This window comes from Betta splendens, chromosome 15 (assembly GCF_900634795.4).
Source record: "Betta splendens chromosome 15, fBetSpl5.4, whole genome shotgun sequence".
Classification (NCBI taxonomy): domain Eukaryota; kingdom Metazoa; phylum Chordata; class Actinopteri; order Anabantiformes; family Osphronemidae; genus Betta; species Betta splendens.
Window position 1 is genome coordinate 3102868 of NC_040895.2, and position 15153 is coordinate 3118020.

Consider the following 15153-nt stretch of genomic DNA (forward strand, 5'->3'; position numbering starts at 1 on the left):
TGTATATAATGTTCTTATATTAAATTAATCAGCAACAAAACAAGATTAATTTAAGCTAGTAACTTTCATAATTTATCATTTAAACAATGATTCTCATTACCACCATTTCATAATTTTGTGAAATCAAATGCTGATTCTATGGCAATGCACCAGGAATACTCTACTGGACAATGTAATAATAAAAGAAATAGATGAATAAGTCACCATGATTATGAACAGCTTCTGCAGTTAATTGAGTTAATTCCTAAACAAGCATCGCCGTAATGCAGTAAATGCTTTTGAGAGCCCAGACAGATTTCTAATTAAAGGAAAAATGTTGTTGTAGATTGAACCATGTGCAACACATCTCTGAACAGGTTTCAGAGGTTTAGAGATTAAACGTCTGAACCCCCAAAAATAATTTCCTAAAGTGCTTTTGAAGACTCAACACAGCAGATGGGAACTGTGTCCATCATAATGTTCAGGAGCAGTGACAACACTGACTCGTAAAGAACCAACTGCCTGCATCTTATTAGTAGTTTTTATTGCCACTATTTGTATTCTTTGGCACCTTAGTGTTGTGGTAGTAACATTCAAGTTGACTTCTGGTTAGAAGGAAAGTTGCTGTGGTAAAGGGTTGCTTCATTTTTCCACCCTGTGCACTTTCTCCCCATGTACATGTCTCCTACACTGGTGCTTCACTTCCTACATGTGCCCTTTCTTCTTTGTGTTCCTCCTGCGTTCCTCTTCAGCCAACACACCTGCCATCCCAGAAGAAAAGGGGGCTTGCTTCCGTTTGGTCAGCTCAGGGAGGCAGTGTTTACACCCGGTTTCTGCCCAGTTGAGCAAACAGCTCTGCTGCTGCAGTGTGGGCAAAGCCTGGGGCCCTCGTTGTGATAAGTGCCCCCCTCCAGGAACAGGTAAGGCCCACAGTGATGCTCACCTACATAGGGGCAATATGCCACTGTTAACACATTCATCAGTCTTGCAGTTGAGTTTGGCCTGCAAATTATCAAACGTCATAGGTGTCTGTGTGCTATAGGACATTGTTCCTCCTTTACAATCCAAAACCGTATGATCAGGTGAGTAAAACATCTTCCTGATGTCCCATTATGACTTCAGGCCATGTCCCAGGAACCCAATGCCATTCAATCTGGAGCTTTAAACTGTGCAGCCCGATAGCCCTGGATAATGCCTCTCCACCGGCCTGTGCGCAAACTCACACCAAACATGTTCTGCTTCAAACAGAACATTCAACATTCAGATATGAATGAGTAGACATGTGCCTCAACATCTTAACTCCCAGAGCGCCAAGCCAGCCATCTTTACAAGTCTGGAATCTAAAATCTTTCTCATTGGCCCGTTTTATATTCTGGCTCCCATCTTACACACTGTAAGCCTGGGAAGTTAAGTTTACTTAAAAAATTCAAGTAAATTGTTTGCCTTAAAAACATAAATAAACTCAACTTGAAAATTTTGTAGACTGAAATGTTTATTTTGAGTTTAATACACTAAATGCAAAGTTCATTTGACTCCTACTCGACACAGCATTGATCTTTTGAAGCAGAAGTGTCATCAAGCAGACTCTAGAGAATGTTCCAAATCACATGACCAATCAGGGCGAGAGGTGTGGACATGTCACGTGACTGCTGAGCGGCTTATCTGCAGTTTGAACAGACTTGTTCTTTCAATATGTCAAAGCTTTATAAACATGGCAAGTGGACCAGTGATGATCTATAAGATGATAGATGATCTATAATATAGACAGGATGCGCATTACAGATGTCTCTAATGTATTTTTGACAAGAATAAACTGTAAGTAAAGACTACAACTACATTTTGACAAGTCACAATTCCAATAGAAATATCTATTAGTCAGACATCAGTGCCGTGCAAACGGCTCCTCTCCAAAGATAGAGGTTGTGAGAAGCAGATTAAATTGAAAAAAAATTTAAATAAAGGTTTTTGATTTAAATGAATGACAAACATGTCTCCTCAATGTAGTAATAAACAAAGTTGTAGAAGCACCAAATACAGCTCTTATAACATCACACTATCAAAAACATTTACCATATCAAGGCTACTGGTATATTATTATTATCGACAGAAAAACACAATTACACACCTTTGATTAAATAACATTTATTTGAGAATAAAACTTGGACTGTGATCCTGAACAACCACATATCAGCGAGGGTTTAATGGTCAGTCTACTCTCATGCAGCTCTCACACACAACCCAGCAGATATCCTTTTGACTGTGTCAAATAGCATCGAGCAATGTGTCGATTTCGGCCCAACTGTGTCATTCGCCTTCTCTACCTCATTCACCACAGGAATGAAGGTTGGTCTTACAAACAGAGACATGTTCTTAACTCCTCTTCATCAGTAATCATCCATTGCTGCCAGCTACAGTAACGCATTCACTTGTATATACTATGTGACAACCGCTACGTGCTTCCAGTATTCACTGTATTGTTTTACTAATCTTAATTAGAGTTCTACCGTCTTCATCTAACTAATCCCGCATACTTTAAGCTACAGAAACCAATTCAAATAGCAAAACGTGCATCTTTTTAAGACGACTCGGGCTATTATCTTTATCATTCATATGTTTCATATTTTTTAAGGTATTACGCTATTTTTCTCATTGAAATCAATGGAAACAACTTTTCAAATCCCCTTTAGCTTTGTCCTCGTTCAGCTTTAATTGTTCAGCTTTTTGATAACTTTAATACTTTTTCAGTTATAGCAGTTTAAGCGTAGGGTGGTTTTTGAGGAATTCTCAACTTTTCCATTAGTATTACGTAAGCTAGAGTGCGTGATGTCACAGCTACAGTGTGAGAGCATGTTTTTTAAGACAGAACTTTTCTCTTTAACTCGTCACCACTCGTTTGTAGTCATACTTATCCTATTTCTTTTTTTTTTTTCTGTCCAGCAGTTTAGCAAGCAGCATATCTTACGCTGAATGCCTTATTGTGATGGACAGCTTTGCGTTAACAAGAGGAGTATATTGTCAGGACGGCGTAGATGACGGACCCACATGCACAGCACAATACGAGGTTTTCTGGTGTTAAAGAGTGTCGTTTATTCCAATATGCAGAGTCAAATCCAGGCAGGGTCATACACAGGAGATCAAGCAGGTTAAACGGGATCAGGCAGAGGCGTAGTCAGGGGGCAGACACAGGTCAGATACGAGAGGTGAGTACAATACCATACGTCAGGCGTTGAATCGTGGTCGGGCAGGCAATGGTCGGCAACAGGCAGTAGAAACAATCAAGACAGACACGGATCAGGCAGGCTCAGAGTCGGAGGTCAGAACGAGAAACACGATACACATCAAGGCTAAACTAGGAACGCTGGAAAGTGGTGATCTCACGCAACAATCTGGCAGCTGGAGTCTGTGAGGGGTGAATGCTAAATACCGGTGTTGATTAGTAAAATGCTAACAGGTGTGCTGAGTGATCCGGGGACTGAACAGAGCAAGTATACAAAATATAACAGGAAGTCCTTTCAGTGTGAAGGGCGGGTGACGAGCCCGGACGTGACAGTACCCCCCCCCCCCCAGGGCGTCTACCACGGCGCCCACGGGGAGCCCCCCCCCGACCAGGGCGGGCGGAGGGCGGATCAGGAGGAGGGACCGGATCCTGGTGCTGTCTCCGTCGCCGCCTCGGCATCCCGGCGGAGCCCGTCCGGGGCGGGAGCCTCCGGATGCGCCCGATGGAAGTCCCGGATGAGCGAGCGGTCCAGGATGTCCCGAGCCGGGACCCAGGACCCGTAGCCTTCCCAGTCAACCAGGTATTGGAACCCGCGGCCCCGGCGCCTGCAGTCGAGAAGGTCCCGCACCGAGTAGACCGGGTGGCCGTCCACCACCCGAGGCGGGGGTGGAGGCTGGGACGGTGGGACCAGAGGGCAGGAGCGGTGGGGCTTGAGCCGACTAACGTGGAAGGTAGGGTGCACTTTCATGGACCTGGGCAACGAGAGTCTCACGGCCACGGGGTTAATCACTCGAGCGATACTGTATGGACCAATGAACCGTGGAGTCAACTTACGTGGAGAGCCCGGGAGTCGCAGGTCCTTCGTGGATAGCCAGACCTGGTCGCCCACTTCATACGAGGGTCCTGGGGACCTCTTGCGGTCTGCTGCCTCTTTGTAGCGGGCCTGGGCCTGGAGCATCGTCCTCCGGGCTCTGAGCCACGTCTGTCTGCACCGCCGCAACAAAGCATGGGCCGAGGGCACGTGGACCTCCTTTTCTAAGGACGGAAACATAGGGGGCTGGAAGCCATAAGCACACTGGAAAGGTGTCAGACCCGTGGAGGCGCAAGGCAGGGTGTTGTGGGCGAACTCGACCCATATCAACTTCCGGGACCACGTCCCGGGGCTCTTCGACGCCAACAATCGTAGTCCCACCTCCAACTGTTGGTTGGCCCTCTCCGTCTGGCCGTTGGTCTCTGGGTGGTATCCAGAGGAGAGGCTGACCTCTGCCCCCAGAAGTGCGCAGAACTCCCTCCAGAAACGGGACACGAACTGGGGTCCACGGTCCGACACAATGTCCTGCGGAAATCCATGTAGGCGGAAGACATGGTCCAGCATGGCTTGGGCCGTCTGCCTGGCTGAGGGGAGTCTGGGCAGAGGAATGAAGTGCGCACACTTAGAGAAACGGTCCACCACGGTCATGACGACCCGGTTACCTGCCGAGGGTGGTAACCCGGTGACAAAATCCAGCGCCACGTGCGACCACGGCCGATGTGGGCCTGGCAACGGTCGCAGGAGGCCGGCGGGTCGCTGGTGGGACGGGTTATGCATCGAGCATGTGGGACATCCGGCCACGTACTCCCGGACGTCCGATTTCATAGAGGGCCACCAGAACCGTTTGCCCACCCTGAACGCGGTGCGGGGTGCCCCGGGGTGGCAGCTGATGGCAGACGCGTGGGCCCAATGGATCACCTCCCCTCTAAGACCTGGGGGAACAAACAGACGGTTGGGGGGACATGCAGGAGGTCTGGGAAGGCCCTGGGTGGCCTCCTGGACCCGTCTCTCCACCGGCCAGGTAACTGCCCCCACCAGGCACCCTGCCGGGAGGATGTGCTCCGGTTCCACCGGGGCGTCTAGATGATCATGGAGCCGGGAGAGAGCGTCCGGTTTCGTGTTCTTCGAGCCTGGGCGGTATGACAGGTGGAAATGGAAGCGGCTGAAGAACAGCGCCCAGTGGGCCTGGCGGGAGTTCAGCCTCTTTGCGGTCTTTATGTACTCTAAGTTTTTGTGGTCGGTGTAGACCAAGAAAGGCTGCGCCGCTCCCTCCAGCCAGTGCCTCCACTCCTCCAGCGCTGTCTTAACAGCTAGCAGCTCCCGGTTCCCGATATCATAGTTCCGTTCCGCGGGAGATAATTTGCGGGACATGAATGCACAGGGATGTAGCCTACCTCCGGCTGGATCGCGCTGGGAGAGCACCGCTCCTACCCCCGAATCCGAGGCGTCGACCTCCACCACGAACTGGCACTCTGGATCCGGCATGCGAAGCACGGGAGCGGTGGTGAAACTCTGTTTAAGGTGCTGGAAGGCCGACTCTGCTTCTTCCGACCACTGGAACGGAGCCTTCAGAGAGGTGAGTCTGTGCAGGGGGGCTACGATACTGCTGAACCGCCGGATGAAGCGGCGGTAGAAGTTGGCAAACCCGAGGAAGCGCTGCACGTCCCTCCGACATTGGGGCGTCGGCCAATCTTCTACCGCCTTGGTTTTAGCCGGGTCCATTTGGATCCGGCCCTGTGACACGATGAAACCCAGAAATGACACGGTGCTGACGTGAAACTCACACTTTTCGGCTTTTACGAAGAGCCGATGTTCCAAAAGTTTCTTTAGGACCTGGCGGACGTGACTCTGGTGTTCCTCCTCAGTGCTAGAAAAAATCAAGATGTCGTCAAGATACACAAATGCAAATCTGTTAATCATTTGACCCAATACTTCGTTAACAAATGACTGGAAAACGGCGGGGGCGTTGGTGAGGCCGAACGGCATCACCAGGTACTCATAGTGGCCGTTCGGGGTGTTGAATGCCGTCTTCCACTCGTCCCCTTCTCTGATGCGAACCAAGTGGTATGCATTCCGTAGATCCAATTTTGTGAACCACTTGGCTCCCGACAGTAACTCAAACGCAGAGTGGAGGAGGGGAAGAGGGTACGAGTTCCGAATGGTAATGTCGTTGAGGCCTCGATAGTCTATGCATGGTCGGAGTGTGCCATCCTTCTTTCCCACGAAGAAAAACCCGGCCCCTGCTGGAGAGGAGGATGGCCGGATGATGCCTGTAGCCAATGCTGAGTCCAGATACTCCTTCATCGCCTGTCTTTCGGCTGGAGCCAGCTGAAACAGTCTCCCCTTGGGGGGGTTGGAGCCGGGCCGTAGGTTTATGGCACAGTCGTGGGCCCTGTGGGGTGGCAGGGACATGGCCTTGGACTTGCTGAATACCGCGGCGAGGTCATAGTAGCAGGCCGGCACTCCGGTCAGGTCCACTTTTTCCTGACCGGTCCCGGTCGGTGGCTCCTCCGTCTTCACCGAGGGCTGAAAACAAGTGCTCCTACAGTCCATGTCCCACTCGCTTACCTCACCGCTTCTCCAGTCCAGCCTGGGGTTGTGCCGACGCAGCCACGTGTGGCCCAACACCACCGGGTGGTAGCATGCCTCCACCACCAAGAAATGGATGCGTTCCGTGTGGCCGTCTGCAAACTCCATGGTGACGGCCTCTGTGTGGTGGGTCACCTTCCATAGTTTGCGGCCGTCCAGTGCTGTGGTTTCCACCGGCGCCGCGAGCGGGGAGATGGCGACGCCCATCCTCTCCACCAACCTGGCGTCCATCAGGCTGGCATCGGCCCCTGAATCGATGAGGACCGCCTGCTGGAGGGAATGAGAGCTGGACGAGAGCGTGACTGTAGGCAGTGAACGGGCGGAGGCGCTACCAAACATGGTCCGGCTCACCACGATCCTCCGTGCTCGTGGTGAGCCAGGTCTTTTAGCGGACACTTATTGGCGAAATGTCCGTGCTGTCCACAGTACAAACATAACCCTTGGGAGCGGCGGCGTCGTTTCTCTGACTCAGTGAGACGCGCGCGTCCCAGCTGCATGGGTTCTTCTGGTGGTGGCGGAGTACCTGAGCCCCGCGAAGGGGCACCTCCGTCGGTGAAACACTGACCTCTGGTGGAGACTTCCGCCTTTCCACGGTGCTCTCGTTCGCTGCTTCCCAGTCGTCGGTCGATCTGGATGGCCAGCGAAATCAATGCATTCAGGTCGCTCGGCAGGTCCTGAGCCGCTAGACAGTCCTTCACGCGCCGTGAGAGGCCGCGGATGAACACGTCGCCCAAGGCGGTTGCGTCCCATCCGGCCTCCGCCGCCAGGGTCCTAAACTCGATCGCGTACTTGGCCGTGGTCCTCCCTCCTTGTCGAATGTTCACGAGTCTCTGCGCCGCTTCCCTTCCAGGCGTGATCTCCTGGAAGATCTGCTTCAACGCCGTTGAAAAAGCTCTAAAAGACGACATGCAGGTTGAACCGTTCTGCCATTCTGCCGTTGCCCATGCCTCCGCTTCTCCGGTCAGGTGCGAAACCGCGTACGCCACCTTAGCTCTCTCGGTGGGAAACGCGGGGGCGTGTAGTTCATAGTGGATCTCACATTGTGTGAGAAATGCCCGGCAGTCGCCCGACTCACCGGAAAAACGGGTTGGTGCACCGAGGCGTGCGTCGGGTGCCGGAGGGAGAGTCGGCGAAGTCGCCGCGGGTGCACTCGCCGCTGTGGTCGCTGAAACCTGGATCGGCGCGGTGTCATCGGCGTTTCCTGACGCGAGGCGACCCACCGCCTCCACGAGTCCCGCCACTGCGTTCTCCTGACGGCGGGCGCACTCCACCAGATTCTGGAGCGCGGAGTTGGTCCTTTCCTCCTGCTCGCTGAGCCGTTGCTCCTGGGCGGCGAGCGCAGCGCGGAGGTTCTCGATGCTGGCTGGGTCCATTTCTGGCCAGATTGTTCTGTCAGGACGGCGTAGATGACGGACCCACATGCACAGCACAATACGAGGTTTTCTGGTGTTAAAGAGTGTCGTTTATTCCAATATGCAGAGTCAAATCCAGGCAGGGTCATACACAGGAGATCAAGCAGGTTAAACGGGATCAGGCAGAGGCGTAGTTAGGGGGCAGACACAGGTCAGATACGAGAGGTGAGTACAATACCATACGTCAGGCGTTGAATCGTGGTCGGGCAGGCAATGGTCGGCAACAGGCAGTAGAAACAATCAAGACAGACACGGATCAGGCAGGCTCAGAGTCGGAGGTCAGAACGAGAAACACGATACACATCAAGGCTAAACTAGGAACGCTGGAAAGTGGTGATCTCACGCAACAATCTGGCAGCTGGAGTCTGTGAGGGGTGAATGCTAAATACCGGTGTTGATTAGTAAACTGCTAACAGGTGTGCTGAGTGATCCGGGGACTGAACAGAGAAACAGGAAGTATACAAAATAAAACAGGAAGTCCTTTCAGTGTGAAGGGCGGGTGACGAGCCCGGACGTGACATATATATAGAATATATATACTCTTCTTGATTTATGGTTTATTTAATGGTTTATTTAGCTAATCCATATAATGTGTGATGTTGCTGTGTTGGTGGACAGGTTAAGTTTCTGCTTTAGGGTGTGTATGCGGGAGGGTGGGGGTGAGGGGTAAGGGGTGCAACCAGCTGCTGAAACCAAGCAAATCTGTTAAGTAAACAATCGGAGCAAAATAAATAAGAAGCAGGGATGTACCTAAGGCTAACACATTCATAACTAAACAACTTTTGTACTGTGGTTAACCTTGGAGATTAATACTAATACCAATAATAGTGTTAAGGTATGTGCACATACTCATACAAACATATACATATCATATGCATACATATGTGCATTGTTATACATATCCCATACTACTTAAAAAAGTCATGACCACCACCATGAACAACACAAATTCCATATTCACACATTATTGATATTGGTAGTGATAAGTATCAATAATACTTACAGATGGATTTGGAAGGTGTCCCACTACAAGGTTAGTAAGGCTGTAGCTTAATATTATTCACCCAAAGTGTGAGGCAGACGTTGGTGCATGAACAATGCCACTTGTGGAAGCCAGGGTGATGTGAGGGGCTCGGCCACTACGCCCATCCAGCAAGCAGAGGAAGGAATCCTAGCAGCTACGGAGCCCACACACCTTCAGTTCCAGGAGGGCAGGTGTTGCGACCCAAGCCGCCCACACAGAGCCCCCCAGGCAGAGCTGCAACAGCCACAGAGACAGCACCCGAGGTCAGAGTGGGCCACTGTGGGTCAACGCTGTTCGCCCCATGAGAACCAGGGGCAAACTCTCCCCCCGGCGGGAGGGTCGGCCTGAAAGAGTAGAGCCCGAGGACCCACGGTCCGTAGGGAGCCCGCCAGAAGATGCCCCCGCGCCCAGAGTGGGGCCCGCCCCCAGTCCACCACCCCTACACGAGCGGAGCGGGGCCGACCCCATTGGCCCGACCTCATCCCCTGGCACCACACTGGCCTGCAGCACAAGGCCAGCAATTGGTGGGGGTCAGCAGAAAAGAGACCACCCAGGCAGACAATCATCATGCCCCGGGCGGAAAACCGGACCCCCGACACTCCAACCGCACCACACGCATACACACTTACACAAACACAGACGCATACACCCACCCACATGTGCAACACACATCATCACATCAGAACACACACACACCATAAACTCTCTCACAACAAACTAGTCAATCATACGTGAACCAATGCACTCTCAGATACATTCTCGCACCCACACCATTCGCTTGATCACATTCGTGGGGAGGGTAGGTCTCCGGCCATGTGGCCCCAGGCAGGGTCCGCAGCTCCTCCCGAGCCCTGTCCAACCCCCCCAACCCGGGGGAGGCAGAGGGCAGCAGAAAAGGTACCCCAGAACCCTGCAACCCAGCTTGGACTTGAGTGTGTGAAACTAAAGTGCACTGAAGGAGGGTGACACCTCCAGGAGCACAACCGCTGGCTGACGGTGTGTCCCTCGGACAGTGCCCCCCCTCACCCTAAATGTCTTTTTGCAGTTAAAACTGGGTGGTAATTTCTCCACCAGGGCCAGTGGGCGAGGCCACAACTGGCCTCAGCCCCAGGCCCCAGTGAAAGAGCCCACCCCCGGCCCTAAATGTATGTGTATGTGGCTAAGTATGAGGAACTTTGGGAGATTGCCAATTCTCCGAGGGGTCCAGCAGACAGAGCCATCAATGGGAAGGCTCCGTCTACTGGGAAGAAGCCCCCAGATTCCTGGACGAGTGTGTATGACTAATGCAATTAAAACTGCAGAGCATCCCACTTGGAAGGGACGGAACCACTTCCCAGTAGCCCCGGTCCCTCCATCAGCAGGACGCCCCTTGCAGACCTAAGTGCATGAATGTTGAGAAATGTAGTTGGGAAGCAGAGCACCAAGGTCCGTAGAGCCAGGTTCCCGACTGGCTCTGCTACCCATCCCACCAACCCCCACAACCCCCAGCCAGGAAGAGACAGCCGAGACCCAGGGACTGCAGTACTACTGCCCAGGCGCCACACGCAGCACAGCCAGAGCCATCCTCACCCTTCTTTCACACTTACCCATTCTCTCGCTCAAGTATGCCCATGCTCGCCCCGTGTAGTGCCACACTCAAACACACACACATACTCTGCGGTTGTGCATTGAGGGCCAACCTCCGCCCAGGGCCCAATGAAGGTTGTAGCCCGAGTATTCTGCCAACCCCCCCTGCAACAGGCCCGAGCAGTCACCAGAGGGCGTCGGACCGCTAGGGCAGGCAGCGCCCCACCCGAGCAGGGGCAGCGCCCCAGGGGAGAGACACCCCTCTGGGCACAGGCAGGCACCCCAGAGGGAGTCCCCCGGACGCAGGTCACCCAGGTCTCCGTCCCCAGGTCCGCCCCCAGGTCCGCCCCCAGGTCCGATAACCGTCAGGGAGGCCCGCCTTCACTCCCTGGAGACGGGCACACGCTAACCCTCAAAATGGCCCTACTCCGGCACAGGACCGCCGGTCTCAGCAGCCACCACACCCCCACAGCAGGGGACCCATGCGACCAGCTTAGAGTTCACCAGTCCCGTTGTCCTGGTTCCTTAGGCAGGCAGGCACCCCCAACCACCAGTCACCCCACCACCACTGTGCCAGACATGACGCAGTACCCGAGCCCCACGCATCCTTACCTGGAAATGGAATCAATAAGAGTATAGTTTTGGTCATTGATTTGATGAAGCAGACAATGTGACTAAGGTGGTATAATCTAACAAGCTGTTCAGGTACTGAGTAATGCTTAATTTTTTTTAGTTTTCCAGTTCATAAGAATGATTTTCTTTGCGACACAGAGGGCAGAAAGAAGTGTGCGTGATGAGTTTGTCTCTAGATCAAGCCCACTTAGATCTCCTAGAAGACAAAGTGCAGGGGCCGCTGGGATTTGGACAGCTTAACTGGGTTGACAGGTGTTCACATACTCTTTGCCAAAATTGCTGCACAGGTGAACATGACCAGATGCATGTAGGAATCTATCTGCTGTGTTATCTGTACAGTGCGGGTTGCATGTGGATGGGAGTATTCTTACTTTTTGCAAAGTATTGACTTTAGTTGTTGGTATATAGTATAAGAAATTGGCACTAGTGATTTCATAGTGGGACACTAGTTCTTCAAAAGAGGTAAACTTGTCTCTTGTGAAAACATGTTTCAGATGTGTTATCCCTTTGATATGCCAAGTTAGAAAGTGTATTGCCTTTTTGTTTTGTATGATGTCTGGATTGTTCCAGAGAGGTGTGTTTTGGCAAAGAGTAAGCGAAGACCCATTAATTTTAAGAAAATCCCACCAGGCTGTCAGAGATGCTTTTATGCTAATGCTCTGGTAACAACTATGATGTTTGGTGCTGATGAAGGGCAGATCTGCAACTTTAATATTTTCACAAAATGTTTGTTCAATGTCTATCCAGGAGGAGTCTGCTGGCATGGGTTTTATCCATTTGTGGACATGCTCAGTCTATTGGCAAGAAAATAGTGGTGGAAGTTAGGTAGTTCTAGGCCGCCGCAGCATCTGGATTTTTGAAGAGTTTTTAAACTACAGTCGTAGCACTTCAAAGCGACCACCTTTTTTACCGCAGTACGTGCGCGTCGCCAGCGCACCACGGGTGCGTCCCCGACTAAGGATTTTTAATCCTGCAGCAAGCTGAAAAAAATCAGGGTGCTAGTCTCATGTTAACCATCAGGTGGCGCAAAGATGTGAGGTCCGACTGTTCATTTCTATCTGTGTCTGCACATTAAGCACAAAAAACGATGGCATGGTATTGTATCATTAAATGTAGAGTAGTTCATTTTATATTATATTTAAATTTTTTTATAAATTAATTATTATAAATAGTTAGATTATTATGCGCCTTTGCTCGCTAGTGTGGGCTAGTGTTTGTTGTCAATTGCCGAAGCTGCTGATGTTTTTACACAGTTTTCAGGCCAGCCGAGAGACACAGTCCCTCCTCCAGCCAATCCAATAGAATAATATAAGTATAATAACATAAAATAGGAATCTATATTTATTCATCAATCTGTGTTATAAATGTATTTTATATGCATATTTGCACTCGACTTCTGGTGTGTTGATCATGAGGAAAAAATACAAAACAAACTGGATTCGTTTCGTTTCATCCTCTCTTTATATGAGCGACAAACGGAATTCAAGTGTTGTTGTTTTTTCGACACAAGGCACGGAGTTGGATTTAAAGCTGATTTTTCGTTTTGAGACAAAAGCAGAAAACGAAAAACTAAGTCGTTCTCTCGTCATAGCAGCGTTTAAGTTTAACCAAACTCTTAAAATTTACTCCGACCGCAATGACCTATAGTTTGCTCTGACTCTGAATGAAAAGCCCGAATGACAGATGACGTGTCCAGGTAGAGCTTAACCAGAAATGTATGCATGTGATAATGCAGGCAACGAGAGAATCGGGAAAGTGGCGTCACCGTCTGAAGCAGACAGTGATGTGACGTTCCAACGATGGTGCTGAGGAGCCGCTTATTCATAGGCAGATGACTTGGATCAAGTTGTCAATGCGCGCTAGTGTTTGTTGTCAAATGCTGATCTCGCTGCTGCCTTTATACAGTATGTCCTCGTGTGTAAGTACTGTGTCGGGTCTGTGTACGTTCTACCTTTGATTTCCCCCTCTAGAATAAATCAAGCCGTTTTCTAGGTAAATTATCCAGAAAATAAAATACAAAGAACATCCGCTTCCTTATTTGTCTTGATATAAGCGAAAAACGGAATTTAATCACAGCACCGTGTTAAAACCAAATAAACGAGCTGAAAACAGTGTTTTCAAAACTAGACCTGGAATTAGATTTAAAGCCGTTTCCCGTTTTCTCGTTTTGTGGAAAAAAAGATTTTATTCTGGGGGACAAATCAAACAGTTGGAACATACACGGACCGTTTTCCGTTTCTCAATTAAAAAGAAACAAACGGCATTTATTCAAAGCAGCGTGTTAAAAACGAAAAATCGAGCTGAAAAGTTTCAAAGCCGCTTTCCGTTTTCTCATTTGGTTTCAACGATTTGGTGCTAAATAATACAGGCAGCCAGCCCGATTAATCATTTGTTATTTTCTTGTATGCCAAAATATAAAAATGTTCAGTAATTACAACTTCTGCTTTCACTGGGATTCGAACCCAGGGTAAAAAAAATGGACACGTCAAGGCTGTTAACAATAAACAAACCATTACACCACAGAGGCGTTGTGACGTGGCTCTACATGGGCCTATATAACATAAGTTTAAGACAGCCTCATAAAGGCCAGTGTGGGGGTTGATCGCCACCTATAGGCCAAAAAGACGCAACACAGCTCCAACGCGCTGAAAACCCGGTGATACCGCGCTGAAAATGCAAACAGATTGCCGTAAAGGCTGACACATTGAAGTGCTACGACTGTAATCCGTGATGGCTTGGTTTTCCTCAAAAACTGTGAGATGTAGGAGTCTAATGTCTTAAACCACGCCTGGGCTGGTGGTAATTAATTTTTGGCAGGATCATCATTTTTATGGTGGCAATTCTTCCCATAAGTGAAATGGGTAAGGACTGCCATCTTTTGAGGTTGGCTTCTATTTGTTTTAATAAAGGATTGTAGTTTAGATCAATAAGCTCTGATAGCCTAGATGACAATTCAATGCCCAAGTATTTAATGTTCCCTGAATGGAGTGTGGTAGAAGAGATGTTAGTCACCTTAAGGTTAAGTGGTAGCACTATAGATTTGGTCCAGTTAATAGAGTATTCTAAAAGTCCTGAGAATTCATCTATGAGTCTGATAGTTGTAGGAAGAGACGTCTGTGGCTCCAGGAGAAACAGTAACACATCGTCAGCATATAAACTTATTTTATGATTTACTGATTTGGTCGATATTCCAGTAATTCCTTTATGCTGTCTTATAGCTGCGGCTAGAGGCTCAATAAATATTGCAAATAGTGATGGGGAAATGTTCATATTGTTTGTTGACTGTCTACCTTTAATGAAGCCTGTTTGATAAGAGTGAATTATATATGGAGTGATTTTTTCTAATCTTCTAGCAAGTGCTTTACACACTATTTTTAGATCTACATTTATTAGTGAAATTGGTCTATAACTCGATGGGAGTGTAGGGTCTTTTCCTGGTTTTTGGAGGAGGCTTATGAAGGCAGAATTCATATTTGTGGGTAATGAATGCTGTTGTTTAATTTCAGCTACCATTTTTTAAAAGCTGGGTGCCAGCATGGACCAGAACTCTTTATAAAATTCAGTTGGGAATCCATCTGGTCCTGGAGATTTTTTATTGGGAATCTCCTGCAGAGCTTCATGTAGTTCTGCCAATCCTGGATGTAGGATGAAGAGAATGCTATGTGTCACAGAGACCGAAGTCATCCATGTACTGTTTTAAGGTCTGTACTGATTGCCAGTTCCTGTTGCTCACAGCTTTGCTTAGCCTGTCCAACTCTGGATTAAATACTAAATTAAAGTCCCCTCCTACTATAAGTTTGGAACCAGAGTGAGCAGACAGTGATGTGAAGAAGCTGTGAAAGAAAGAGGGGTCTTCAGCATGAGGGCCATACACATTAGCTATGCAATATTCAATGTTTCCTATCAAGATATTAATGATTAT

General features: G+C 49.4%; 1 protein-coding gene across 6 annotated transcripts in view; it reads left to right on the forward strand.

The window, feature by feature from the left end:
* Window positions 1-15153, forward strand: part of ltbp1 (latent transforming growth factor beta binding protein 1) — a 151449-nt gene that overhangs the window by 80099 nt on the left and 56197 nt on the right. For 4 of the 6 annotated variants that reach the window (XM_029174971.3, XM_029174965.3, XM_029174966.3 and 1 more), the window contains one exon: window positions 732-899. The exons of the other annotated variants lie outside the window; for them this stretch is intronic. In XM_029174971.3, coding sequence (XP_029030804.1) covers window positions 732-899 — 168 coding nt within the window. The remainder of the gene's footprint in view (window positions 1-731; window positions 900-15153) is intronic. 6 annotated transcript variants of the gene reach the window in all.